The sequence below is a fragment of the Orbicella faveolata genome, unplaced genomic scaffold (assembly GCF_042242905.1).
Source record: "Orbicella faveolata isolate gen_17 unplaced genomic scaffold, um_ofav_v1 contig_35, whole genome shotgun sequence".
In the NCBI taxonomy this organism is placed as follows: Eukaryota; Metazoa; Cnidaria; class Anthozoa; order Scleractinia; family Merulinidae; genus Orbicella; species Orbicella faveolata.
In genome coordinates this window covers 858,027-885,705 of record NW_028301564.1, presented here as the reverse complement: position 1 = coordinate 885,705, position 27,679 = coordinate 858,027, and the positions used below count along the sequence as shown (strand labels likewise).

At 39.2% G+C, this 27,679-nt stretch overlaps 4 protein-coding genes across 4 annotated transcripts in view; all 4 read left to right on the top strand.

Annotated features, from left to right (window-relative positions):
• Positions 1–851: 851 nt before the first annotated feature.
• LOC149102502 (uncharacterized) lies at positions 852–5,561 on the top strand. The gene is made up of 6 exons (XM_089273625.1): positions 852–971; positions 2,835–2,910; positions 3,023–3,148; positions 3,746–3,846; positions 4,097–4,219; positions 4,701–5,561. The coding sequence occupies exons 2-6, from the start codon at positions 2,853–2,855 to the stop codon at positions 5,046–5,048; spliced, it is 756 nt and encodes a 251-aa protein (XP_089129751.1). The 5' UTR covers positions 852–971; positions 2,835–2,852; the 3' UTR covers positions 5,049–5,561.
• Positions 5,562–6,195: 634 nt separating this feature from the next.
• Positions 6,196–9,476, top strand: LOC149102501 (uncharacterized). Its single transcript, XM_089273332.1, has 5 exons — positions 6,196–6,480; positions 7,104–7,216; positions 7,603–7,833; positions 8,499–8,611; positions 8,683–9,476. The coding sequence occupies exons 1-5, from the start codon at positions 6,196–6,198 to the stop codon at positions 9,216–9,218; spliced, it is 1,278 nt and encodes a 425-aa protein (XP_089129458.1). The 3' UTR covers positions 9,219–9,476.
• Positions 9,477–11,218: 1,742 nt separating this feature from the next.
• LOC149102500 (neurocan core protein-like) lies at positions 11,219–16,584 on the top strand. The gene is made up of 5 exons (XM_089272511.1): positions 11,219–11,564; positions 12,287–12,424; positions 13,052–13,162; positions 14,028–14,150; positions 15,004–16,584. The coding sequence occupies exons 1-5, from the start codon at positions 11,369–11,371 to the stop codon at positions 15,420–15,422; spliced, it is 987 nt and encodes a 328-aa protein (XP_089128637.1). The 5' UTR covers positions 11,219–11,368; the 3' UTR covers positions 15,423–16,584.
• Positions 16,585–19,996: 3,412 nt separating this feature from the next.
• The window catches only part of LOC110056632 (protein furry homolog-like), a 30,537-nt gene continuing 22,854 nt past the window's right edge, over positions 19,997–27,679 (top strand). The window contains exons 1-13 of the mRNA XM_089273644.1: positions 19,997–20,364; positions 20,690–20,886; positions 23,382–23,435; positions 23,709–23,789; positions 24,080–24,147; positions 24,766–24,841; positions 25,011–25,061; positions 25,374–25,643; positions 25,788–25,832; positions 26,204–26,395; positions 27,106–27,207; positions 27,360–27,415; positions 27,630–27,677. Of these exons, the coding sequence (XP_089129770.1) occupies positions 20,343–20,364; positions 20,690–20,886; positions 23,382–23,435; positions 23,709–23,789; positions 24,080–24,147; positions 24,766–24,841; positions 25,011–25,061; positions 25,374–25,643; positions 25,788–25,832; positions 26,204–26,395; positions 27,106–27,207; positions 27,360–27,415; positions 27,630–27,677 (1,262 nt within the window). The 5' untranslated portion in view covers positions 19,997–20,342. The remainder of the gene's footprint in view (positions 20,365–20,689; positions 20,887–23,381; positions 23,436–23,708; positions 23,790–24,079; positions 24,148–24,765; positions 24,842–25,010; positions 25,062–25,373; positions 25,644–25,787; positions 25,833–26,203; positions 26,396–27,105; positions 27,208–27,359; positions 27,416–27,629; positions 27,678–27,679) is intronic.

Sequence of the window (27,679 nt, the reverse complement as noted above, 5' to 3'; positions counted from 1 at the left end):
AATTCCCAATGCCAAACCAGAGTGAAAAACATACCCTCTTTCAGGCCAAAATGGTCAAAATCTATGCTCATTTTCAGACCAAAAATGCTCAAAAAAGCTCAAAAACCGGAGCTCCAAGACCTTGATTTCTCAGGGGTATGACCAACTCGACTGTCTAATTGCAAATCACCAAGCAACACTAAAAAACTTGAAGTTACTTTATGTGACGGCTGTCCTCAATACTACTCCCCGCGAACTTTGAATGCTGGCGGAGTTGGTCAGTTCTTACGAAGAATTATAAACGACTTATCAGTGCTTCTTTGTGGAGGCGCGATGGCCTCATGGTTAGTGCGCTCGACTCCGGATCGAGCGGTCCGGGTTCAAACCCTAGCCAGGGACACTGTGTTGTGTTCTTGGACAAGATGTTTCGTTCTCAAATTGCTTCACTCTACCCAGGAATATACACGGTACCGGTAATTTTAATCGGCTGGCGGGTAAACCTGAGATGAACTAGCATCCTAATCAGGGGGGAGTAGAAATACTCCTAGTCGCTTCATGCTACTGAAACCGGGGATAAGCGCCGGCCTGATGGGCCACTTGGCTCTCATGTAGACTTTGATTTGCTTCTTACGGAAAACTGCCTTTATATCTAACTAGCAGAAATCATGCGACGGGAATCTTGAGTGTTTCGTACACCACGAGTGAACGAGATAAATAAACCACTGCGGATTGTCGCTAGATTTGTAATGATCGCGGTATTTCAAAGCCGGGACAACCTAAATCCTTTGACCTGCATTTTGATCAAATCATTTCATTTTGCTCCATTGTTCTGTTATCTCTTGGGAGAGGCTAAACTTAAAGAAAGAGGGGATTTCATATTTAAATAACTTCACTACATTAGCTTCTGCACAAATTGCAGTTTCTGCATGCTGCACTCTTCAATTAGGAAGTGAAAAGTAGATTTCCTTCTTGCAGTTCCAGAGCTCTGAGGGGTAAGTTACCAAACATAGTTTTCTCAGTACATTCCCTTCGTTCTCCACATCACTTGTTAATTAAAATTTCGCTGGTCATTTACGTTTTTTCAGTTTACAAGAATCACTAGCGATCGTTCGCTTATATAGCAACACCCAAGATTGTAAACGTATATCCTTCAATCTCTAACGTTAACAAGTTAAAAATGCTCAGTTTGTTTCTTAGCCTCAGTCAATGCATTGAAAATCAACTGATTTTGACCGCATCTGCACAAGGTTCCACGTTGAATGACAAAATATTCACACCCTTTCATTTTCACGCACCGTAACATAACAATAAACGCGCAAGATTCAAGCAATTCCTATAACTTGAATAAACGGAATTCAGAGAATGATCAGAATATTAAGAAAGTAAAAAGTATATTATACCGATGCGTTATTGAAGTAAGCAAAATAACAGGTCTCAACTGATCAGTGGAGCGTGTACCAATTGAGTGTAATATTCTGTCATCAGTCGTCACCGTATTAATTAGGTGTTCCCGTTATAATTGTAAGTTAACTAAAAAGGGAAATTTTTGTTATTTTTAAAAGAAAAAGTCAACGAAAACACATACTCAAGTTTTGTTCTCTTCAGAAATTGTTTGTGGCTGTCAATTCTGTGGCTATCCATTCCCGCCTCATTACTTTCAAGTCTAGTCATATATCAAACCTTACAACCGCACCCCATTTCCTTCAAGTGAAAAATACACTCGTTTTGGATAACTCAACCTTTTTTAAACACAACCCTTCAAATATTTCGTCTTCCGAAGCCAAGCTAGAAAAAGTTGGGGCTGATTTTTGCAGCATTTAGTCTCAAAACTCTAGGTTGACGATTTCAGTTCACTGGATAAATTAACATAATTTTATGAGACGCTAAGAAATGCATGCTAATTGTAGGTAATCAGTAAATTAAACTAAGTTGTCTGACATTAGTTGTTGTAGTCTTATTGATCGAATATGATCGGATAACTTTTATTTTTACAGTCGTCAGCCAGGTTAGTTTGTGAGAAGCTGAAATCATACGAATCAGCTATCCGTAGTAAAGCATTCTCTGTAGTTTACATTCTGTTCTTGCAATCTTTTCAATCTCCATTACAATGCCATAGGGATTATGAATTCTCGCTGTTGATAACTTATGAGAGAACACGACGTTTCGCGCCTAAATTAAATGCAGATGAAATAATCTTTAATTTATGAGCTACGGTATAATCACGCGCAATTTTTCTATTCGACAATGTTGCCATGACTGTGGAGCTGAGCGAATTCCATACTCCTTGCCACAATTTATAAGCTCGAAAAATAAACCCCAGACTCAATGGAAAGGAGATACGCGAAGGATGCAATCCTCGATACTACCAAGAGGTTTGTAAATTACGCTACAAGTCAACTGTTGTTACTTTTGTAATTTCATAGGTGACAAATTACTCCTTAATTTTGGCGCGAAATTTCAGCATCAATTATGCGAAATTACAAAATTGCCATGGCAACGTTTGGCGCGAAATTTCTCAGTACAATAAACAAGTCAAAAGCCCAGGATTGTAACCGTAATTTGTCACCCACGATATTAAAGTTTTGTAATTTCACATAAATTAATGCTGAATTTCGCGCCAAAATTAAAGAGTAATTTGTCAATCATGATATTATAGGTTAAAGGAAACACCCTGGATCAACTGTGAAAGTTAACTAATTCTATCCTATTGCCTTATCATTCAAGTAACTACACAAGGCATTTTATTAGGCTGATGGTCAAAACCTTTTAGCAGGAAAGGGCGATTCAAAATAACTGGAAAAGTGCTCATTTTGTTAATAACTGTGTTTTTCCCTATATTTTTCTCGTATTTGTAGGGTATTTACGCTTAGAAGATGAAGCTGTGTCGGGGATATCTTTTCCCTCTTTGGCTGTTGTTGGGAATATGCTCAGGTCAAATATGTACTGTCTGATAACTTGTGATAATTGTTTTTTTTTACATTTAACTTGACGAGCGCCTGACAATTTTTAAATGCTTAAACGGCAATTTTGTTTTAACTTTTAGGCAGTGTAATCAATCGAAAAGTAAGAGACTCTGAAGATGACTTGAACAAGAGAGAAGGATTAAGAAAACAACTCGATGATTTAACTGAAGCAGTCAAAAAACTTCAGGAAGAAATTGAGAATGATGGTAAGCATCAGTTTGTTGTACTGAGTGCCTTCTTTTCACAAGCTTTTTATCTATGGCTGGCCAAGGTACACTTGGGTGTTTGGAGGATTATTGTACTGCACCGCGTTGGGTGACCTTGAAGTGTGTGATTCAGTCAGTTTTTCATTTTTACTTGCCGTTGATCTTTGGCGATTGAGATGGATCATTCTGACATGAACTGGTTAATTCATAAATATTTGTAATCCAAAAGGATCAGTTGCTGCGAGGCACACTTAACAGTTCAAAAGTTGTAAATAGTAATAATGTGGTGCCAAATAAAAAACGATGGTTATAAGAGACGTTTCGCGCCTAGCCCTTCCTCAGTGCTAAGTTTTGAATGGGACACGTGAATGGGGCGTGTCCCATTCAAAACTTAGCACTGAGAAAGGGCTGGGCTCAAAACGTCTGCTATAAACATCGTTTTTAATTTGGCACTTAATTCATTAATTCATAGATTATTTCTAGTTAGTCGAGCACTTAGTTTGGGATTGCCAAATTACAGTTTCTGTCTCTTTCAGTTCATACACTTATTAGTCATATCAAATTATGAATAAACCAAATGTTATTTGTATTTTTCAGACAAACGTGACTATGAGCGAAGAAGTTCTTTCAAACGCGGGGTCACTCTAGATGAAAGTACTAAAGAACAGGGTGACAAACGCAATTCCAGCATGGATAGGGTATTTTTTTGTTTATTGAATGAAATTTCATCACCTACGAAAGGACAATTCTAATAAGAAACTACCCAAGCAATCAATCAACCGACTCTAACCGAGTTGCTGAGTTCTCGAAAGATTATGAAAATATTTGTCGTCAGATTGTATTCCTGTTTTGCCGATTACTGTCCGTAACATGGAGAGAGTCGCTTTTTTTCCGCTAAGACTTTCCAAAAGAAGTAAATTTCTTATATGTAATTCAGTAAATTTATAGTTTAAAGGATCTGCTGACCTTGGAGAAAAAATACTCGAAGCCGGTGTCAAATTGTTAACTCGTGAGTTGGAGAGTAGAGGAAAAAACAAGGAAGAGAAAAAGGAGTCTGACACTAGCACCAAGGTAATGTCACAAATTTTAATTAAGTCATAGTACAGTGAAGGCAAGATATCAGTTTGTTCATTGGGATATGTCAGACTGTTTAGAAACTTGTTCCGTAACAAGATAACCGAAAGAAGCTAGAAAGTTATCACAAATCCTTTTCAGTTTAATGACTAAGCCACACAGTCAGTGATACGACCAAACTTGGGGGCTCTGTTGGTTGCCTGCATGGTGTGCAACGATTTTTTGACAGCGAGTGAGTTCATTTTTTTGCGAGTCTGAAGAAAACCTCAAAGCTAGCTAAAGGCGTGTTATTCTACTACCGGGTTAAATACACCTCCTTGCTGCACAGGGCAAATTAATGTCGAAGGAGAGTTGGAGCCGACTGAGTCTCTACTTAGAAATTTAAACTTTTATAATCTGTCTGGTTGTCGTTTATTCGCCAGATTATTGTTGTTATTATTATCTTTATTTAGGAATTCTTGTGCTTTTTTTATCACAGGAAAGCGCCAAAGGTAAACTAAGAAAACGACTCAACCCTGCAGCAGCACAAATGGGTGCCAAAGCTGGTGAAAAGGCCGTGGAAATGGGCGCTAAAGTGGCTGAAAAACAAATGGAAATCAACGAGAAACAGAGAGGAAAAACTGATCAATTTCTCGGTGAAGAGGTACGTCAAAATGGTAATTCAAAAGTTATGATCTGCCCAGACTTGAACAGAGGGGACATGAAGGCAATTGTGATGCGATCTTTTATAGGGATGTTACTAAAACTGGTAACGGGGAACGGGGAACCGGGAACGGGAGTCTGGGAACGAGTGTACAGCGGTAATCCGCGTAAACATTCAACATGACAGAAAAGAAAAGGGAACAATTTGGGGAAATGTGAGGAAGTGTTACGGTTGTAGACGTGAGTTTCTACCGGCTGTGCCACCAGATCATGGCCCAGTACGTTCTTGTTAGAGAAGAGTCCGATTGGTACTGGGATAAACAGAGCATGAAATGGCGCCTGGGGTGAAAATCGAATCGGTATTATCTTGCATTATCACAAGCTACGTCCGCCAATCGGTCAGGCCACAGTCTTTCTTACATAGAATTTCAAGCCTTCATAGTCTACTCATATCTTCTCACTTTGTGCGCGAGCTGTCATATCAATATTTCAAAATAGCAACACGCAATATGATATCGAGGACAAGTGACATAAAACATGAGCATCATTGAACGTGGGTCGTCCGCTGTTTTCGCATTCGGAAGCTAGAAAGGCGGCCTTTCGGAGATCGGCAAGTCAGCTGGCAAATCAGGTGAGCAGCAGATAAATAACCTGTGGCCTCGCCGCTTTGTTAAAGACAAAATATATGAAGAAACGACCAAGAAATATTCCACAATAATGCTAATGCTGGTGCAAGATGACCTCGGAAAAGCGACTGCGTGACACTCGGTATGTTTTTCGATGACATGTTGTCACGTATCAGACGGAAAACAGTCTTTATTCTCTGTCTGCGTTTTGTACCCGGTCTGCAGTCTGCATTTTGTACTGACCGATTGGGGTAGCATGTGACAATACCGATTCGATTCTCTCCCCAGGCGCTATTTCATACTTTGTTTTTCTCAGTACCATATTAGAGTTTGAGGCACAGCCGGTAGAAACTAAAAATTACAACCGTAACACTTCCTTACATTTCCCCAAATTGTTCCCTTTTCTTTTCCTTTGTCCGCCATGTTGAATTCTTAGGCGGGTTACCGCTGTACACTCGTTCCCAGACTCGCGTTCCCGGTTTCCCGTTCCCCGTTCCCCGTTACCAATTTTAGTAACATCCCTTTTATAGCGAGTTGGCCTTGCCTTGTGATGAAGAAGGGTGGCCAACAAATTCTCTCGTGTGACAGTTGGAAAATCAACACGCACAGTAACTCCTTTTGTTGTATTTTGAAAAATGCTCAATAAAGAAAGAAAGCTATTTTGAGGAGCGAATGATTTTTTTAAACGTTTTTGAGACAGCGAAAATGTTCCCAAAAGCCATTCTTCCAACCAGTACGTTTAATTTGCAGATCAAACTTGACATCACCGGTGACAAAGGATGGCAAACAGACGATATGTTTATTCCGCCTGGATACCACATGGATGCCAAAGTGGTCCCAGAATCAAAACCTGCTCCTGCAATTCAAGGTCAACAGCCATTTACATTCCCATTTGGAGCTGGAGGAATGATAATGAATGGCTGCTTTGGAAGTGGATACCAGCCAGGAGATCGGTGCTATGACGCTACCTGGGCAACCACAAAATGTTTGGTGAGTTTGAGGTTTCGATTACAGGTGGTAATGCTTAAAATTTCAATAAACCGAAGAAGAAAACCGATTGAGGTATGTGTAGACTAAAGAGGTAAAACAGTGACAAAATCTAATGATAACGAATAGTTCATCAGTAAAAACCGATTTTGTATTTTCTGTTTTTCTTTTTGTTGTCAAAATAAATTCTGCTCATGCTTCTATAGCAAACCATTCAAAACATCTGGCCACTTTTCAGGGTATTCCAAAAACTAAACCCAGCCAAACCCAGCCAGTTCTCTTCCTATTCGAGGTAACATTAAAATGTTTTTGGCGGACACTTTTTAAGTGTTCTTTGTTCCTTGTTCTTTGTGGACAAATTTGTAGGATTGTTGTTTGCATTTCTGATTCAGGTTGCTCCCATTATGCTTGTGAAATCGTTCTTTATCAATGATCTGATTTTCATGAAAACAATGGTCTCTCCTTTGGTCGATCGGTACATCAAAAACCTGCCGCTCACGGTGTACGGAAATGCCCGTATATGTGTCTCAAAAGATAGGTGTAACATTTTCAAAGTCGTCTAACTTCAGTCACGAAGTGAATTACTTCAACCTAACTGCCTGTTTTCCCTATTGCTCATCTCCTAGGACCTTATACCAGGCGCCACATTCATCGGCGTTGGTTTCGATGGTCGCGGTGATTACAGTCCAGAATCAAGTAGAATGGACCTGGTTCAGAGGGCCTGCGTTCGGAAACAAAGGTTCATCACTCTATTAGTTCATAAAAAAAAATAAATTAGAAACATCGGATATATCAATTCAAGATTCAGGTTTGGTGATTTAGTTTAAGCAGTCCATAAAGCCTTCACAACAGTTTGGTAAAATAGGGTACCCTTCGTTTTTACTCAGTCAGTAGACTCTAACCAGCTGGAACCCGCGAAAATGCCCCTGGCTCTCAATTCTAATTATAGCTGCATTTCTGTTTATCAGTTTACTTACTTATAAGTTGCAACTCTTTTCCATGTTCCTGCCAGTACAATTCTATCACAAGAGCGGGAACCCAATGAGACATTAAATTCTTTTGCACTTATTCTATAGTACAGCGTTTAAACACATTGCCGTTTTAACTGTTTGGCTGCATTTATAGATACAATGGCAAAATGATTCCAGACACCATGAAGCTGCTTGGAGTGTATGATACCAGCGCAAATATGCAAGTATTTTACAGTAGGTCTGAATACCAGAAATATCTGGAACAGCAGTCTGGTGCTTCCGGATCTGGTTTTGGATTCTACGCAGGAGTGAAGAACGCGTGGGGCAGCTCCACAACAGAAGGCAAACAGAAATATCTCGCTGTGTTTGATATTGACGTAGACAGGTATGAACGGGTTTGCAAAAAGTTGTAGGTAAAGTCTGGGTTCGTCAGCCGAGTGAGTTATCATGTCGGCGCTTATCTCAGATATCCGTCAAAGGCGACATGGAAAGTCTTTACGCCCTACATCGTAGGGCTTCCCCCAGTATTTAGTTCACGGGTACCTAGCTAGGCTCCCGCATAAAGAGAGCGAGAATAAAACGTCGTACCCAACAAAAGGTGACCCTTGCTAGGGCTTGTACCCTAACCACTTGATTCGGAGTGTTAGACCATCGCAGCGACACAGTCAGAAGACGTAATCATCGATTTCATCATCATAGCGCACTTTATTTGCCCTCGAATTATGTAGCATTGCTGCTAATTTCCTCGACATACCTAATGTTAGAAATTAAAAATAATGAAAGAAAAATTAGAACAAAACAGATAAATTTATGCAACATAACAGGACAAAATTACCTTGCGGAATCTGTTTAAATCTGTAACAGTGCGATTTTCATTAAGAGATTCGTTCCAGTAACTAAAAGAACCAGCATTACTTGTTGAAAAGTCATCTACTAACTAACAAATTCCTGGGCAATCTTTGACAATTTCCATTTCTTACTTGCTATGATAATTGAGCCATTCATGTTTCAATAACAATAACCGAGAAATTGTGTTAACCTTTTTTTCAGGTATGAGATTTTCATGGATGTGGTAAAGCCTGGTAATTTAAACATTGAGTTTCTACGAGAGTTTATGATGCTTCCAACGTCTTACTATGTACCAGGAGCAGCTCTCAAATTTCGTAAGTCTTTTTTATACGATTAAAGTTAAGAAAGAAAGCCTGGGTCTTAATACTGCTCACTTTATTCGCAGAGGACTTCATTCAACGTTTTGGAACTCACTACATCAAGGCAGGGAGATTCGGAGGCCAGCTGGAAATCAGAAAAAGCATGGACGCTAGTGAAATGTCATCCCAATCAGAATTCAGTCAAGTCATGGAATTTGAATTCAAGTCGTTCTTTGCAAGCGCCGGTGCAAGGAAAAGTGACAAGGAAGGGGAGAAAGCAAGATCCCAAACAAAAACCTCTTCCACATCCATGTCGATTCAAGGTGGAAGTCAAGACATAGCTGCTGTCATCTCCGATGTGTACGCACCCACGTTTAAAGCAGAGTTTAAGGCATGGCTTAAGTCCATTTCTCAGTTCCCAAAAGCTTTCAAATTTACAATCGCCTCGATAACAAGTCTGTTGGATTTCCGATCGTCTGATCTCTTTCCAGCTGACGCACCAAGCTTTGGGTGTGAGGCGCACAGGGCTGAGCTGAAGAAAGATCATCAAACAAACAGGTATTATTATAATGCTACTGTCAACGGAACACGCGTAAAAGAATTCTGTGACTACCTGAGCTGAGAAGCACTGGAATATGCTATCCGCCAGAGGCGATCCTCACTGAAAAGAGCTATTGATGTTTACATGGAAGAGGTAATACTGGTTTCATTTATTCTCGTTTTTAAAGTTTAGCTATTCAAAATGAAAAGGAAATAGGAGTACGTTGATAAATCTTGAGTTGCTACCAATAACTGCCATGACAGTACCGAAAGGGTTATTAGCAGAGAAATCTGGATAAACTATAGTTGTAAACTGATGCGGAATCTTCAGCGATAACTGAAAAAAAAGAGGATGCTGCTTCCCCTCAGATCAACATAGAATAGGTATATGGAATGGAAACGAATTCTCGGCTGGTGAAAAAAGAATCGGTAAGCTTAATTAAAGCTTACGAACTTTTTTACTCACTGGTAATCCACACAATCTAAATCATACCATCTGTGGAGGAAACGTGGTGGAGTGGTCTCGGTAGACCCTTGGTCGACTCCTCAATCATGCTTGTAAATAGCCCCATGGTCTACCCCTGCCAGTTTGGATTTTTAAGACTATTTTGTTTGTTTGAACTATTTGTTTCTTTTAGTTTAAGCGGAATGCCTAAGAGCTAGTTAAGTGTAGTTAAGCCAATTAACCACTTCAAACAATTTTTCTTTTGACGCAGAAAAAGCAAATAATGGTGAGGCTCTTTTCAGCAAATGTCTCCAGTGGAGGTGTACTATAAAAAGCCGTAGATACCAAAAACGGGAGGAAATATGTCATTTGTAGTTCCACGTCTGTAACTTAAACACTAGGTTCTAACTAATATATTTTCCTTTGGGATTTTCAAACAGGGCTCCATTTCAGTATCTGACATGTCGTTACCTCGAGGAACGCCAGGATGCCAGACACAGAACTACAAATATCAAATGAAAGCAGGAAGGCCCACATGGAAAGAAATGACCACGCACCAATCTGCTTTCAAAGTGATCTTTAAGATGGACAGTGACCTGACAGGTTCATACCATGGTAAGGTTAAAATCCCCAGTCACCTGGAGTGCTTAGTAAGGTACATCAGAGGAGAGTGGGTGGTCAGTACAGATTCTGACAAATTCGACTTCTTTAGTGGATGCAATCGCGGTGGCAGTGGCGCTGTGGAATCTGAAGATCATTACATGTGCATCTATGGACTGCTGTTGAAGTACGATGAAAGGATGGGAGCCCTCAATCTAGACGAGCAAGGCTTTAACATTTCCAAGCAGACTTTCACAATGCTAGATACCAACTTGATTGGAGGAGAGATAGCCCGTGTAGAATGGCCGGCTGACCATATCTTCCAAATGAGAGAGGTGGTTGGGTATTTGCCGTGCAATGTGAAATGGTCCAATGCACTCCGCTTTGAACCCGGAGGGGAGGGAAGATGTCTCCATTTCACCGCCTCCACCAAAGGCACGGTATTTGTCATCTTTTCTGCCATTCCCAAGGACAAGGACACCTGGTATTATGTGCAGATATCACCCTACGGTGTTGGGATCTTTAAGGTAATGTGAATCTGTATTATCTTGTTTGGCGAAAAACAGCTTTAGTTCCCCATGCAGAAGAAATCATGGCTAGAAGGGTCTTACTCAAAATTCAGTCAAATTGGATGGTCTTTAAACAGAATTAGAAAGTAAAACTAAGACGTTTCTTGTCAAGTGTAATGTAGGATGCGGTAGCCTCTCAATCAAGTTAAGCGGTCCAGGTAGAGTCCTGAACAGTGTTCTTGAGTAAGAGACTTAAGTCTTTAGTGCCCTTTCCCACCGAAGGCTGAGCACTAACCATGTAGAGATCAGGGACTAGTATCCCGTCCAGGAGGAGAAGCAACACGCCTAGCCGCTTCATGCTAAAGAACTGAACAAGGTTAAGCACCGCGCCGAGGGCTATGAGCCAGTTGGGCTTAAATTGCTTTTCTGTGTAACGTTATGGTCAATGCTGATTTTCAGTGGTGAATATATCTTCACCAACTTATGACTTTATCCACTGTTTTACTTTTTCAGTCACAAAGACTGAAAGTATCAAGCGTGGATGTGGATGCCGTCGGACTGGGAGATGAAATCCTGTACCAGCCCTACTTTGTTTGCGTTAAACAAGAACCAGATGCTACCATTATAGAATATGGAAAGAGCCAAGGCACAACTGAACAGGGAGAAATTTACCTGTCCATGATTGATAAGGAAAAACCTCTTCTACATGTACGATTCTATGCATTTGGCAATGGTGAGGATGCATTGGAAATCACTGACGCCCATGTACTCAAACGAAGCCTCACCAAGGCAGAGTGCAAGGGCGACACAACCAAAGATGTGGGAACTAACATGTGTATACAAAAATGTCATGAGATGTGCGACCCATTGAAAGGTATGACTGTGAAAATCCTAACGGCGTTTATGATACTGGTATTGAAACTGACATGACAGTCCCTGGGTGACAGCCCACAATAGACGGACCTCAAACAGACCAACTTAATTTAACTTAATTTAACGAATCTTACTAGAGCAGACCAGCGGCTGCTGACAAACTTTGCACGAATCTTACAGCCAATACCATCATGACTAAACTGACCAATCACTTTCAACGGACCAGACTTATAACAACATCGACTGGCTAACACTATTCACTGGACTATGAAGATGACATCTGCTCAGGTTGTAGAGACGTCAGTCACCAACAACAGTTCTTTTCAGGACTATACTCATCCGGAAGATCACACCATACGAACCACCAATACTCACGGGTTCAAACCAAACACTAAGTCTACACTTTCATGGAGAGATGCACGTTTGGACCCCGTGCGTAACAGAAGAGAAGATCACATAGATTTTAAAATTTTGCATCAGCAAACGTTAGACTGAGAAACGCTAAGAAACTTTGTGTTTGCTTCTTAGTCTGCATGGCACTTGAAGAAAGCGAGATATAGCAAATTATACCTTATGCCGAAAAGAAGTTAGCCAGCTTTGCCTGTAGCAGGCGTTGTGAAGGATCTTGCTTAAATTCCACAGGCTAAGGCGGTAAAAGTCCGTGAGAAAAGCAGTGGTTTTTAAAATCTGCAATTATCTTACTATTTTTTGTTCTACCGTTAGGTTGCAAAAGTACCTCAACTGGGGAGCCGTTACCAACAGATTGCAACGCATGTTTGTACTTCAAGCGAGTTGATAGCGGGGAATGTGTGAAAACATGCCCTGAAGGATTCAAAGAGAAAGATACCACTTGTGTCCCAAGTAAGCTTGTTTAATCACTGATAAAGATGATCAAAGTTTTTTACCATTGTGTGATGTCATAATTGCGGAACTGTGAAATTATCGGAGAAATTCCTCTATAGTTATGTGCGTAATGCTCGGAGACAGAGTTGAATGATGCTTTTGTACGCTAAAACCAGGAAAGATGAGAAAACAAAAATGCTTATTTTTTTTTCCCCCAGATGAGAAAGATTTGTTCTCGCAAGATCCCCCGCAGGGATCAGATTCACAAAGCCCAGTTTAGTTAATACCTATCGCAAGTATTGCTCTTTTACAATAGCTTATTGTTAGAATAACACCATCAAGAGCATAGTGAGGAAACAATATTTTATTTCTCTTAATTGTGAATCCGGTCCCTGCTAATCTCTAATATACTTCTGCGCAAAGCTTCACACCGAGTAGGGCGGTCAGGTCTACATTGATACGGAGAGGTGATGCATTTTGGAAAGCAAATCTGTTTTTCTCTGTAAAGCAAGAAACGAAATGTTTCTTTTTGATAGAACTTTTCATCAAGGGAGTTTTAGGGTCATTTTCGCTTGGTTCTGGTTGAGTTTTTTTAGCTTGTTTTATTTCATGTCGTGATTTGTGATCTTGTTTCTTCAATTTTAGAGGGCTGCCAGAAAAATCCATGTATGAATGGAGGAACGTGTAAAGATCTTGGAGATGAGAAGTATGAGTGTCAGTGTACAGAAGAATACCGAGGGCACCACTGTGAGATAGGTATGTGTTCTCTTGTCATGTAAGTCGGACATTGTCACTTACAACATGACCGCATCTTGAAACGTTATATTTCCTCCTTGTTAATTGAAGAACGTTGTTCACTAGATCTTGGAACCTTGGAATATTTTAAAAATTATTATCTTTATCATCAAATTTTTCACCTACATTTGCAAGGTCATTTTAAAAACCCTGGCGTATTTCTACATAGCCTGAGCTGTGCTGGAAATAATTTGGGAAGTTACGCCGTAGCCAAAAGGTTAAATGCTTCAGTTACACACGCTCTCTCAAATTCACTGCTATGTGAAGTGGTTGTCTTTGTAGACAAAACGCGGCTGTATTCAAACTCGTTTTAAAAGAACTAGATTTAAATTTAAAGTTGGCTCCGAGGCCTCGGGGAGTTAATCCAAAAGCATGATAGCGAATTTAAGGAATTAATAAGTAATTTCCCTGGGACGCAATCCTGACTCAGTTGGAATAATATATAGATTTAGCCAAGCCTAAAAGCGGAGCTCCTGGGTCGGGTTTTTCAAAGCCTGATTAAGCTAACCTAGGATAAGGAAGAATTTTGATTTGAGTTTTGTAACCTTGCGGTGAGGCTTACTGATTATGTTGTTTGGCCTCCTCTTCTGAGTTTCAATAATCTCAAACTACACAAAACAAAAGCAGTAAAAAACGTTTGTATACCTTCCGAATAACGCCGCCCTGATTAACAAGTTAACTTAACATGAACCCGCGATCAAATCGAAAACCGGTGCTTTGTCAGCGGTCAACTTTAAAAAAAACTCGAGCCCGCGATATGGTCACTTGATACTGGTTGATAACTGTATTGGTATAACCAGCGAGATTTCTTTTCTTTACCTTTTAGCTACTAACCCATGTGATTCAAATCCATGCAAAAATGATGGAAAATGCGGAGAAGATCCCAAGAGTCCTGGGCACTTTCAGTGTTCGTGCCCTCCAGGACTTGGTGGAGCAACCTGTGAAATTGGTAAAATAGGATTGCTTCTTGTGATAGAAAATCATGACGTTTTATCTTATTGCATGACTGACAGCTGAGAAGACTGGTAACTCAGATCAAAATGCCTTTATGATTAGAAGTCGATTGTTTTTATAGCATATTCTTTGCTGACGTCATTGTGTGCATTTTTCCTCATTAAAACACGACATTTGCACAGAGGAGACATCAAGCTAGACACGAATTGACTACAAACATTTAAAGAGCTTGTAAAACTTAGTAACTGGTGCAATTTTTGGTCCTTGGGTTTAATATCCGAAGAGAAATTGGCTTTCAAAAAAGGGTAAAATTTCTGGGTGACCAGAGCGCTATTGAGCTCTTACACTCTTTGTAAAATTGTATGTTTTTAAACCCGCGTCGCACAAAAAGGATTCAATATATCGGGCTCAAATTCCTTGGGACATTTAATCGTGCTGTGCCCTTTCAATATTCAGAACTAATGGTTTTGTAGATGCGTCAAAAACTGTATCGTTTATGCTAATGAGGAAAATATATTATAAACAAAGATTCTCCCATACGGCCTACCTGCCATAAACCTTAATGTAGCAATGCCAGCTATCATTCTTTTAGTACAAACATCCAAGGGCCTCTATTCTCTTAAATTACTGGTACCACCCTTTGCGCTTCTAACTGTCACCGTTTTCGTCATCGTCAAAGTCATGATCGTTATTGTTATTGTCGTTGTTATCATTATTGTTGTCGTCGTCATTACGGTAATAATTATGCTTACTGTTTAACATCTTGTTTTCGTTGCGTGAAGGCACATTAACTCAACGTTATTCGCTCTCACGTTTTTATAACGTATTTTTCCTTTCCAAACTTTCAGACAACTGCCCCGATGGCTGGAAGGAGTTTGAAGGCTTCTGCTACAAATTTGAGTTGGATAAGAAAACGTCCTTTACAAAAGCCGTGGCCACTTGTCGCGAGATGAAAGCGGAACTCCTCGTGGTAAACTCGATGGAAGAGAATCGATTCATAGAGGGACAGATAGCTTCTGACAACTACGTGTGGCTAGGAATGGTTCTACACCGTGGTCTAGACGCCAGCTGGCAATTGTTAAATGGCGAGGAACCTACCTTTAACTTGATAGATGATTACAGGAATAGATTCTCGCCGTACTCGCCGTACAGGTCACGCGGTGAAAAGTATTGTGCGCTTTTGATCCGTAAACGCGGTTGGTATGGACTGGAGTGTGAAGATGGGATGAACGGAGTAGCCGTGTGTAAGCGCCCGTTTTCTGGGTAACTCTAAAGAATGTTTCTTTGTGTGTCATTCCTCCAAATGAAAGTGGAAAAAACCCATCTATGTGATCACTCTTTAATTAGCTAATTTACTTAGACGTCAGCAGAAATCGTTATAATTATTCAGTTTTATTTTGTCTTCACGTGTTCTTTTCTTAATGCTTGTAAACACATATTTTATTCGATTCATAGAGGGACATGTAGAAATAGCATCAACTCGGAAAAAAATCCGAGTTCCATATGAGATTTGAATCCACGACCCTCCGTAATCTAAGCTACTGGAGACTCTATTGCGAGTAATTATAGTGAAATGTGGGCGTTTTGAATTTTAGTTTTGGTCCTTAACTATTGCCGTTTTTCATGTGATTTTGTACTATTCCAATTGGCAAAATTACCTGTTCTTCTGAGGTCTTAGTATGTTGTAGAACTTGACGTTCTAAAACATTCTAGCTGGACAGGGCCCTTTGCTTTGTATGCATGAAGCCCGTTTGAATTTCCAACTTGGCGCGGTTTTTGCATTGCCCGAGAAGGTTGTCGGGTAGGTCAAAATACGAGTTTTCGCTGAAGTTTTTCCTAACTGAACAGTTCTTGTACTAGAAAAAGCATCAGTTTTAATGTGCCGGAATACTAGTGTAAACACTTTTCGTTTCAGTAACAAAACTCAGTGAAAGATGTTTCTGCTACTTCACGGCCGCCATGTTGTGCCCCTCCAAGGGGCTGAGATTGAAGCACCCCCATCTAGGCCATGTACAAACGGAACAACATGACGAGATTAGCTAAATGCCACGTTTTAGAACTGTGGAGCTTACACGCGTGCACGGATTGAATGCTAAAAAAGATAAGATGATATACGTGCGAGGAGAAAATTATTGGAGATCTAGCAGGGCCTTTGCTTTCGTCCAATAACTTATCTTTTTCCTTGAAAGTCCTCTTAGCAGTGGAACACAATCAAACTACCATGTCATGCCATGTCATAACATATCAGTCTTTGTACGTTTTCGCCCATGATGAATTAAAAAAAAAAAAAAAAATTGCGAAAGACCTCGGGTTACCCCAACTACTGCTTATAAATGCAAAAAAAAATCTGCGCGATTCCGGTTTAGTTAGTTATTTTAGTGTATAGATGATCTTGTGGTGTTTTTATTCAATAAAGCTTGTTTTTGGGACGCGGTGCCTCATGTTTTCTTTCGCTTAGTTTTTGTTGCTGTAGCACCAAATAGTAGATTTTCTTAGCCTGTGTTACAGCCCCCCCCCCCTCCCACTTCTCAGGGGAGGGCGGGTGTTTGCCCTGATACTATGATCACCCATTTCTCCAATTCATTATCTTAAAAGAAAGACCCTGCAGCGATTTAGAGGGGCGGGTAAAAGCTGGTGCAAGCTAATTGAAGTGCCCTTAACTTATTTATTTATTTATTTTAACCCTAACCCTAATGTTTCTCTTGCCTCTGAATGTCACAAGTCTGTCTGCAACCGAGCGAAGACTAGTGCGAGTGGTATGCCAAAATGGCGGCTAATTTGGGCGTTCTAAGGTAATTCCATCGAAATAGAACTCACAGTAGATTTTCTTTTAAACTTTACCTGTAGGCTGTTCATATCAAGAGAACTTAAATTTTGAAATACAAAAGGGGGTTTCCGGTATTCGTTTAGGAGCAGGAGGACCTTCAATAAACCCTACAATTCCTGAAATCATCTGCTTTCAGAAACGTTTGTATTTGAACAATTCACCTAACGCTTATTGAAAGCAGAAAAATAGGGAGAAAGTTAAGCGAGAAATACAACAATTGATGGATTGCATCAATGTTAGAAACAATTTGATGCACATTTCATGATAAAGGCAGTCATATATTTAGTCGACAGGGATACAATATGTTCCAAGCACGCAATGTTCTGGGGTGACACAGTCATCTTTTACGAGTGTTAGCCATTCTCTCATTTTCAGTGATAATTTTTTATTCTGCAATAGAAATTGCTCCATGTTCACTGTATAGAAAGAAGGTGATCTCTACATTCAAACTAAATAAAAAAGTCGTTGGGTCCCGGTACTCGTTTCCAAGTCGTTTAGAACAAGCAACTATTTTGTATATGTTGAAAAGTCGTGCGCAGTAGGGATGCGCAATGCAATTCTGAAGAATCACCTTAAAAAGTCGTTAAAAAAAAAAAAAATTCACATTCGTTTAGCTCAAGTCGAAATTTTGTTTCGATGAACTTCCTTTTTTGATGTGGCTTTAAAAATGAGGAATAAAATTTTTGTGGCCACCTCTTCCGAGTTCAAAGAATTATACTGAAAGGAAGCAGCAATGGCCTGCACTCCGGGATCGATAGACTCGGATTCAACTCCTGCTTGGCCGGCCGGGTTGTCGTGTTGTGTTCTCGACAAGGCAGTTTACTCTTGTCTTCTCTCAGGATTATGATTCAGCCGTGTTGGACAATCTGATAAGGTGCTGCCGAGAAGGGTGGGGTGGGGAGAACTGTGTGGTGGCCATTTCGCATCAAGGGAGTGGTAATAGTCGCTTACTATAAGTCGCGTCTTTGTTCCGGACAATTAGGGAAACTCCCAGGAATTCCCAAATCTTTCCTCTGGCATCACATTTTGCCGATTCATAGATATTTTACAAGTGCAATTTATGGAAATAAAGACAATTGTCTCTGGATTCGAGTTTCCTCTAACAAATATTGCTAGTTCTCACCTTACGTACCTTTCTGTGTGTAATATTTTCCAAAGTTTATCGATGAAAATACTTTTGTATAACGAATACAACCAGGTTCCGACGGAGTTAAGTGAAGACTTATTGTTACTTCAGGCTAACATCTGCCACGACGCCAACGGTGACGTCAGTCAACCATTTTCCTTCGGACACCACTAAATATGGTCAACCCTTAACCCTTTTTTTATTGACTCTGATGGCATTGAAGTAATTTTGGTGCCATGCTGGAGGCAATAAGACCAATGTTTTGCAGAAATGTTATTATTAGCATCGAACATACGGCCACGACACGACCATATGTTTCTGTTGTTTGTTGGCTAGTTTTGCCATTTAGAGGAAGCTAAGGATGAATTTTACATGGTTTAGTTAAAAATATATCATTGTATTGTATTATATTTACAAATTTTCAACACAAAAATAATCTTTTCAAAATCTCAGCCTCAGGTTTTTTCTTAAAATATTCCTAAAAATTTCGCAAATTTCAGCCTCGGTTTTCTTATAAAATATATTTTTATATAGAAAAAAAAAAAAAAAAACGTTTGCTATGATCCCGCCCCAAAAACCTTAAACATAAATATAAAGTTACCGTAAATAACCTTTGGTGGAGAAAGGACCATGTTATTAATTGCATGCGGTCGTGTATCTTTCATACGTAGGTAAGAATTTTTATGAACTGACTGTTTTATTTTCCGTGAATCGCGATTTAGAACTCCATCAATTGCTTGGTCAACGAGCCAAAAGTCGATAAAAGAAGTCTCGATCAGCGAAGTCTCTGATGTAACAACCTCTAATGTGAATAGCCTCAAACTTTCCACATGAAAATCAGAGTTGTTTTTTTTACAAGTAGAATGACTGTGCGATATTTCCACTTTGGTCATCTGACGTGAATTCGCTTGAAAATATTTTACAAGTGAATTCATTAGTAGCCAAGAGGCACTCATTTACAAACCTCAATACAATACTGAATAATTTATTCCTGTTTCGTCAGTTTAAAAATTTCGTTTGTGTCTTTCAACTGCAACTGAATTTCTTCGCAGACATCCCTTTTGACTTTTCTTTTAGAAAAAAACACAGTTCAAACTTTTGTTGTCGATCCTAAAATAGACAAGAAAACAACGAGAACAAGACCTTGTTCCGGCATAGCTATTACAAGGTCAACAAGATCGGGCGAAATATTATTTTGAGTAGAAATATGGGCACGAGAGTCGATCCTTCTACGATTAACTCCAGCGTTGACGATTGTTTAACTGTTCGTTTTACACATCATTATACCCTGGATAAAGACAAACTAAACACACAAAAAACAAACATCATTGCCAAACTTGCGCCTTGAATTCAGATCAAAGGGCGAAAATCACGCGAGATCAGCTATTTCACTTCCGGTTTTTGCAGTTGACGTAAAGGAAGTTACGGTTCAACGAAAAGAAAGCGCTTTACCCTGGGTTTTACGGCTCATTTTGTTCATCAGCTAGTTTTTAAGTCGCAAATTAAAGTTCTCGACCACAGAGGGGTGTTGAATTTCACTGTAGCTATTTCTCGCTTTAATTAGACGTTACGTAAACCATGACGACTGGTGACTAGTATAAAGATGACACGCAAGTCATCAACTTGATGATTTTCGAAGACAAATACTTCCTCATTGGGATTTCTGTGACCATGAAATGCCTTTGCGATTAGTCACTGCCAAATAGTCACCAGAAGTGCTGAAGCTCAAATGTTTCAAATTAAAATGTGCACAACAGAGTACAACAGAATATATTTGTAAATTAAATTAACCGGAAATGCTGCCAGAAGGAAGCGATGTCCAATTCGTTCTAACATGTGATTGGTCGGTCTTCAGTCACTCCACTGTTTATGGCTCGGGCGCATGCGTTAATCTTGTCGAAAGCTTCCTCTTGTCCTTCAAGTTTTGTATTTTTGCTGCAAATTATTTTAGTTGTTCAAGAACTTGTAGGGTCTTGGTTTCCTTTGATAGTAAACATTTGGTTAGTGCCATGAGACAGAGAAGGGATATTTCGTCTATTGCTTGAATTTCAGCGAATGGAAACGCTTTGTTAATTTATCGCAGGAAATTTGTCGCACCTGTACTTCTTCGATATTCCGTCGTAAAAACCGGTCACATAACTTTTCACAGCAATGTTCATCAACAAAGTGGTTGTATGTTTTGCAAGACAGCGGTCCAAGAAACGCCATGAGGAAAGAATTGACTCCTAAAAACAATGGCAGAGACTGAAAATCGAGGTAAGCTTTAGTTACAACAAAGACTTTGTTAGTATCGTGACATAAACGATAACCTAAGCGTAAGAGCTGGCCGAAGTTCAAAGATATTGTCTGGATCAGAATTCAAGCTTATATCGTTCTCACTGTGCTAAAAAGTCCTTGGACATTTTTACATAGCTTTTCTTTATTTCGCCTAACTTAGGTTAGATAGGCGAGAGATCTGCCCGGTTTACGATATAATTTCTTAACGTTATATATAACTGTCTGACAATCTGACATGACTTCCATCACAAAAACTAATTGGGATCAATACCAATTTCGTGAAGCTAAAGTTCCTAATCTCTAGTTTCAGAAGATGGCAGAGCTTCCAATGCATTAGAAAGCGGGTTTGTATTGCCATGGGGGCAGCCACCCGAACGCCAGACTTCCACAGCAGCCTATGCATTTGATGTAACTCCCGGTGAGTTTGTTCTCAGGACGCTGTTTGCGGAATTCACTGTTCTCGCCGAGAAGAAGATCGAAACTATTCTGAGCGAGCCTTTGGTGAGTTTTTGCATGAGTCTTGGGTTTTGTTGCATTGGGGTTCTCGATGGTAGGATTAGTGAAAGATTAGAGAGCGAAATTATATTTATTTTTAGCGAAAGTAAGAATCGGAAATTTACCTCCGTGCTCGAGATTTGTTTACTACTTTTGACCTTATCCGTGGTAGTGTCCAATTTAGGAATAATTGATAGATCGAGATTTATCCGATAATGAAACCGTTTTTCACATTAAATGAAGGTGTTTTGGAGAAAAATATGGATCTACTTTGCACCTAATGGGCGAGATAAAATGCCCACTGTGATAAACAATGCCTGATCGCCATTGCAGCTTGTACTGTAGATTGTTAGAGACACTATATATTTTGCTGAACGGTTTGCTACATGTATCAGTTTAGAGGTAATTAGCAACCTGAATGCTTCTACTCTCGGCCTCTTGGATAGCTTTGCTACTCAAAAATGCAGTAATCTCGTGATTCCGATGTAAATTTAATTGTTTTCCTAGAATTTGTGTACCCAGTCAACTGATCGCTGCATAACTTATCATTAGTAAGCACACGCTGTCGGGGTTTCGAGCTTTTTTTGAATTATTTAACACAGTGCTAACTCCACAAACACCCATGGCTAGGCAAAGATTAATTTTAATACTAAAATCTCATTTGTCCTCAATCGATGTCGAATGAAGCACATGAATTGAGATAACACTGTTTTCTCTCCATGCAAGTTGTCTGTCTGTCTCTCACAAATGGTATCACGCCACAGTTGTTTTCACATCACGTGTTGTGGTCTCCTGATGTGTGATATTAATAATTGTTTGTTCTGCGTATTGTGCTTATTGTTTGTGTTTGATCCTTGAGTTGAATTACGTGGGTGCTGAATATAATATTATGCTTTGTTAGTCAAGTGTGAGATAATGACATTGTATTTTTTTGTGCAGCAAATTGTTCTTTGGTCATTAAATGAAAATTCCACAGGGACCAGTTTAACGTTAAATTTCAACAAGTCAAAGTTTAGGATCAGTTCCTCAATTTTTTCATGTTATCATGGATTTATAGGACTCAAGAGCTTAAAACTGCAGTGTGTCACGCAGTTGAAGCATAACAGTGAGATCTTATCATCAAAATTTGCCAAAACTGCAAATTTATGCAATCTTTGGAAAATTTACTTCACTACACAATTAGCCGAAACTGGACTTACCAGTTATGTTGCTGTAATGTTTTATTTGCTCATTCACTCATTGTATAAGTAATAAATCGAACAGGAAAGACCGTGTTTCACCATATTATTAAACACTGAGAAGAGAGTTTAAAATACAACATGTAGCAGAGTATTTTTGACTAACTTCAAGGTGTTTGGTAATGTGGTCAAACGGAGAGTGCTTGTCCTGAGTGTTTGATATATCTTCTCAACTGAAACTAACACTAAGAAGAAAGTGGAGAAATAAAATCGTAAAGTCCATACTAATTTAAGATCAGATATTAAAACACTGTCACAGTCATGATTCACTTGTTTAAGCTTGATGAATTAATGAGCTTGAGAAGTAAAATTAAAACCCCATTGGTATGAATTCACAGGGTTTAGTCACTAAGCGCTGGCTGCAGGTGAAATTTGCCGGCTGAGAAAGAGGTGATTGCCGGCTGGATCTTGGTGGGTGATCACTCGGTTAAGGACAACAAGCGGTTTTTAGGTTATGCACGTGCAATAATTTGATATCTGAACCATATTGAACCGTCTAAATCAACTACTCAATGAAAAGTTGGGAATAAATTCCTGACTACCTTGAGTATGGGTGCCACTATAATGAGAAAAATAACTGAAATGAAATCTTGTTTTGAGCACTTACTCGGCATGTTCTCTTTCCGTGTGCGGCATCTGCCTTCTTGTAAATGCGAAGCTTGGTTGCCCCGCATTCAAGGCATCACAAAAGACTGGGGAGGAGAATTTTTTTACAGGTCTTTTGCAAAAAATGGTGATCAATTCAATGAAAATCTTTGCTGAGAGACTACTTTTTTTTAGCTACAACCCTGAATTCAGTGATGTTGATAAGCAATCATAACCTGTAGCACCTGTTATGGCTGAGTATGATTGATGAGCCATTGTTGACGATTACAGCTGAACGTGATTGTTGTTTGATTTAATTCACCCACAAAGTAACAAGTTTGTTATATGGGGGTGCGGGAGGGAAGGGCGGGGGGGGGGGGGGGGGAGATCAAGGCAACAAGTAGCTCCAAAGTTAATGGCAGCCCTGGAATTACCTTATTGTAAAGAATCTTGTGTGTTTTAACTTGATTTATGATACAAACCCTACTATGTATTAAGCATTTATGTAGCTCTAAAAGAACTGGGTGGAGTTCGTAAATTAATGTATAAATGAACAAAGTCACTCAAGAAATCATATTAAACTTGCTAATGTGCTACTTTGATTATGTTCAGTTTGATGGAAACTGTCTGGTGAAGTTTCATATGCATGGATTTACTTGAATTACATTACTATTGCAGGAAAGACCATTGTCCAAGTCTCTTCAGAAAGGTGAAGATCCTCAGTTTGACCAGGTGGGTAGTATAGAAACCTGCATCTCTAATAAAGGTTGATATGCAAAATTATCCAAAAATTATTATAGCAAAGTTTCCTGGGGAATGACCTAGCTTGCCAGGAGGTGTCAAATTAACTCAGCAGTTTATAAGACTGTCATACTGGTGTGAGGGTGAGAAAAGGTCTGAATCTGATTGTCCCACACCAGCAACACAGCTGTTCAACATTGTCATTATTTGTGTGAGCTTCATATCTCATGTTGTAACCATCATTTCATTTCCATTGTATTTCAGTTGCTAAATTCTCTGCATATCGTAGCAGAATACAGTCTTCCATCTCTTTTAAAGACTCTGTTTAAGTGGTATGAGAAACAGGTAAGAAAGACTGAGATTAAGAGTTTCTTGTGTCAACCCGGCAAATGCAGGGTTGCCACAAAGTTCTTAAGTAGATACCTTTTACAATAATATTATTTGCTGTAGTAGGCAATTGATTTTGCAGTCTTTTCTAAGGATTTGGAAGAAAAACCCAGCAAAGTAACTGACCACTTTTGAAAACCCTGCAAATGACCTTTTTTGTTTCAAAGATGAAAGCTGGTAGAATGGTGAATATGTTGTGTTTCAACATACCACTAAATAGGAATCTTTTGAAATTTATTTTTCAATAGCAAAACAGAACAGGGGAGTCAGAAACAGATGGACATAAAAGCAAGATCTCAATCACACGACCTAAAGGGTATGGCCACACATACATGCACAGTTGTAAATCACTGGCTGAGTTTAATGTTGTACCTTCATCATAGCATACATGTATATTGTACCTTCATTGTAGATTGGAGTGTGATCGGAGAGGTCTTCCCTCTCTCTCTGATCGTGCTTGGGGCGTCTAGTTTCCCTCTCTCCCTGTTTGAATGCCTGCAATACAGGCTACCTACAGAGTTTTGAAGAAGACTGCTTTACTGTTGGAGTAGGCAGCTGTTTATGCCATCTTTTTCTGAAGAATTGGCAGTCTAATAGCTAGCAGAGTAGCTGGTGGAGACCATGAAGTAGATGGTGACTTTTTGCTGGCTGAGTTTGGTAGCCCTGGACGTTCTTGCCTTCATTTCATCCTACATGAGGATTTGAAAATCAATGCCCAAAATTTCCATACTGACGATGAAGCTCTGCTGAGATCTACCATGTTATGTGTACCATTCTGGTTGGTTGTACAAAATTTACAGTTTACAGATTTCTGGGAGAGCCTCTCTACCAATATGGAGACAGACAAATGTAACAACTTATCAACTTCCTGATAATTTTCGACTTTTACACCCACATGTAAATTAATTTTTAACATCTGTTGTCTTATTATCAGTGGCAGTGAGTCACCAAAGCTCCAGAGTAAATTCTACGTGTACACTAACAAAGACCATCTTACAGAAAGACGAGATGTAAGTACTGTTATCACCATATCACTGTGATGAATTTTGCGCATCCCTTGTGGCTTGTTACATTCTGTGCTCAAGATTGCTTTTAACTAGATGTTTGTGCATATACTGATTTAGGTTGTTATAATTATGCTCAAGATATTTATAATTATTGTTTCGTTTTGTTTTCCAGCTTGCTGTGGACTTCTTGTTTTGTTTAGTTCTTATTGAAGTCCTAAAACAGGTGAGTGAACAGACCTTCATCTTATGAGAGTGATTAGCAAATTATTGGTGACCTACTTGTACAATGTAGGACTCTTTTAATTGTTACTTTTTCTTGGGTGACGGGCCCAAAAAGCATAGATACTCGAGGCCAGGCAGACTGTCTAGTCACGTAGCAAGTACAAATATTGGTAGAACTTTGCCTCTATCATAATTATTGTAAATTTTATCATACGGTATAATTTATATCTGATGGTTTTGTAAATTAGAATTTTTAACAAGTACTACATACATACACTGTATACATACATGCATACATATCTTTTTTTTTCAGTTGCCTGTTCACCCAGTCGACGATGAGTATATCCAGTACATTCTGTCACTGGCATTCAGGCATTTTAAACAAAGAGATAGTTATACTGCTGCCCCAAGTGTGGCCAGTGGGGAAATTATTGCTGTCCTCTATGCGGAGGTTGTTAGTGTGCTAGCTCAGGCTTGCTTTCTGCCTGTACGGAAGAGATTTGTGGCTGAGTTCAAAGAGCACCAGAACAACCCTTCATCCTTTGTGAATATTATTTACGGAATGAAGTATTTAAGAATTAAGGTTTGTACAGCTAACTTTTAGTTGTAACTTGCTCATTTCCGCCAAGCTCAATTTTTGTGAGGTGTATAAAATTAATATTACTTTTTTTTAATTTCAGTATTTTTTATAATTATTAATTAATTTTTGATTCATATTTATTTTCAGTTATATCCAGTTGAAGAATTGGAAGAGTCATTTAATTTTATGAGGGTAGGTACATGATACAGTGTATATAATTGAAGTACTAGACTATAGATGTATTTTCAATTAGTGAAACTTGTTAATGATGCACTGTTCGTTTCACAGTTCTGGAATTGCTTTCAGAGTGAACCTTACTTTTGTATGAATTTGAAGTGGCCCTAACACCTTTGGGATAATTTTTCTTTAAATAGCTATTTTTGTTGGTTGCACAAATTACACATGACTAGTAAGAAACACTTGAACTTCCTAGTTATTAGTCTCAAAATGTTGTTGTTTAACTAAACAATCTCTCTCTAACATGAATTTTCTTCTGAACCTGGGACCAAAATATTGTTATCTCTGTCAACACGAAAGTTTAATGGTTTTGTTATTTGTTTCAGGAATGTGCTGCCATGTTTATAGACTCCAGGGACAAGGAAGTAAAGCATGTATTTGCTCTCATGTTTGTGGAAATCCTTCTTCCTGTGGCTGCAGGTGCTAATAGAGAACTGAATGTGCCAGCGCTGAAGGGCTTTGTGGACATGATGTATCATCATACATTTGATCTTACAAAGAAGACCAGACACAGCCAAGTGAGTGAAACAGCTGTGGTGCACTTGAAATGCTATAGTTGAACTTCTTTTTATCTGATGACCAGTGTGGGGCAAAATTTAAAAGTGGCTGTTGTGTGGAGGCTCGAGTAAGAACTAAGTGTGTGTATCAGAACCTGGTCGGGATGAACATTCCTGAGAGGTTGCCATTGTAGATGTAGCCAATAGTGAAGATTCTACTATACACTTTTTAGTTTCTGTTGGTATGCTTATTCATAAATCCTATGATTATTACAAAATAAATTAAATATATCAGTTGAAAGGGTGGTCATATAGAAAGTACAGAAGAGAAAGTTGGAAGTCTTATAAGACACTGCTCACGACACTTACAGCATATGCAGACATGTAAATCTGGGGTAAATGTAATCACCCTTTTGGATCATTAGCCTCTGAATCGGTTTTAAATTGAGGTCTTGTCTCCATGTGTTCCATAGGTTTTTGCATGTGTTTCTCCAGGTCTTAACCTCAGGGGAGGGCAAATTCAGAGCAAGTTGCCTGCTAGTATCGGAAAAGTCAATGAATTGATTTCCTCACTCCATCTTATTATCTCCCTGGTTGATGATGGCTGTATTAAATGGGCTCATTACATATTGTATGGAAAATTTTCTGTTTGCTGAAAAATATCAACTACATGCTAACTGCAAAGCATGATGATACAGTGTAATTTTTATTTTACTTTGCTTTACTTGCAGCCCATTTATCCACTTGTGACTGTGTTGCTTTGTGTCAGCCAAAAAGCATTCTTCCTCAGTAGTTGGCCAAGTTTCTTGAACATGTGTTTGGGCACTCTCAAGGTAACTTATGATCCTTCCAGTAGAATTTAAGGAAACTGCACGTGTTAGTCAATAAACATATACACTGTTAATGGTTAGAGCAACAACCAATAAACAAGCAAGCTCAAGTATGCACTCTATTACTGATGATACCCCTTTGATCTTACTTGCAGCAAAGGGATGTTAAGATGCAAAAAGTAGCCATGGAGTGTTTATACAGATTGGTTTGGTTAGTGTTTTGATTGTATCTGTCTGATATAATTATTCTGTCTTGATGAGCAAATGACTAAACAAGGTAGTCATGCTAAAAGTTGTAACCTGCCACCCTAGTGACTTCCAAAAGTTGAGTGATAGACCTGCAACTACATGTAGAGAAGTTTTCATTGATAATAATTACTGCACCAGTGAAAACTTCTTTATTATGGCATACGTTTATCTTACAGGGTGTACATGGTCAGAATCAAGGGAGAGAGTAACATAGCGACAGTGAGGT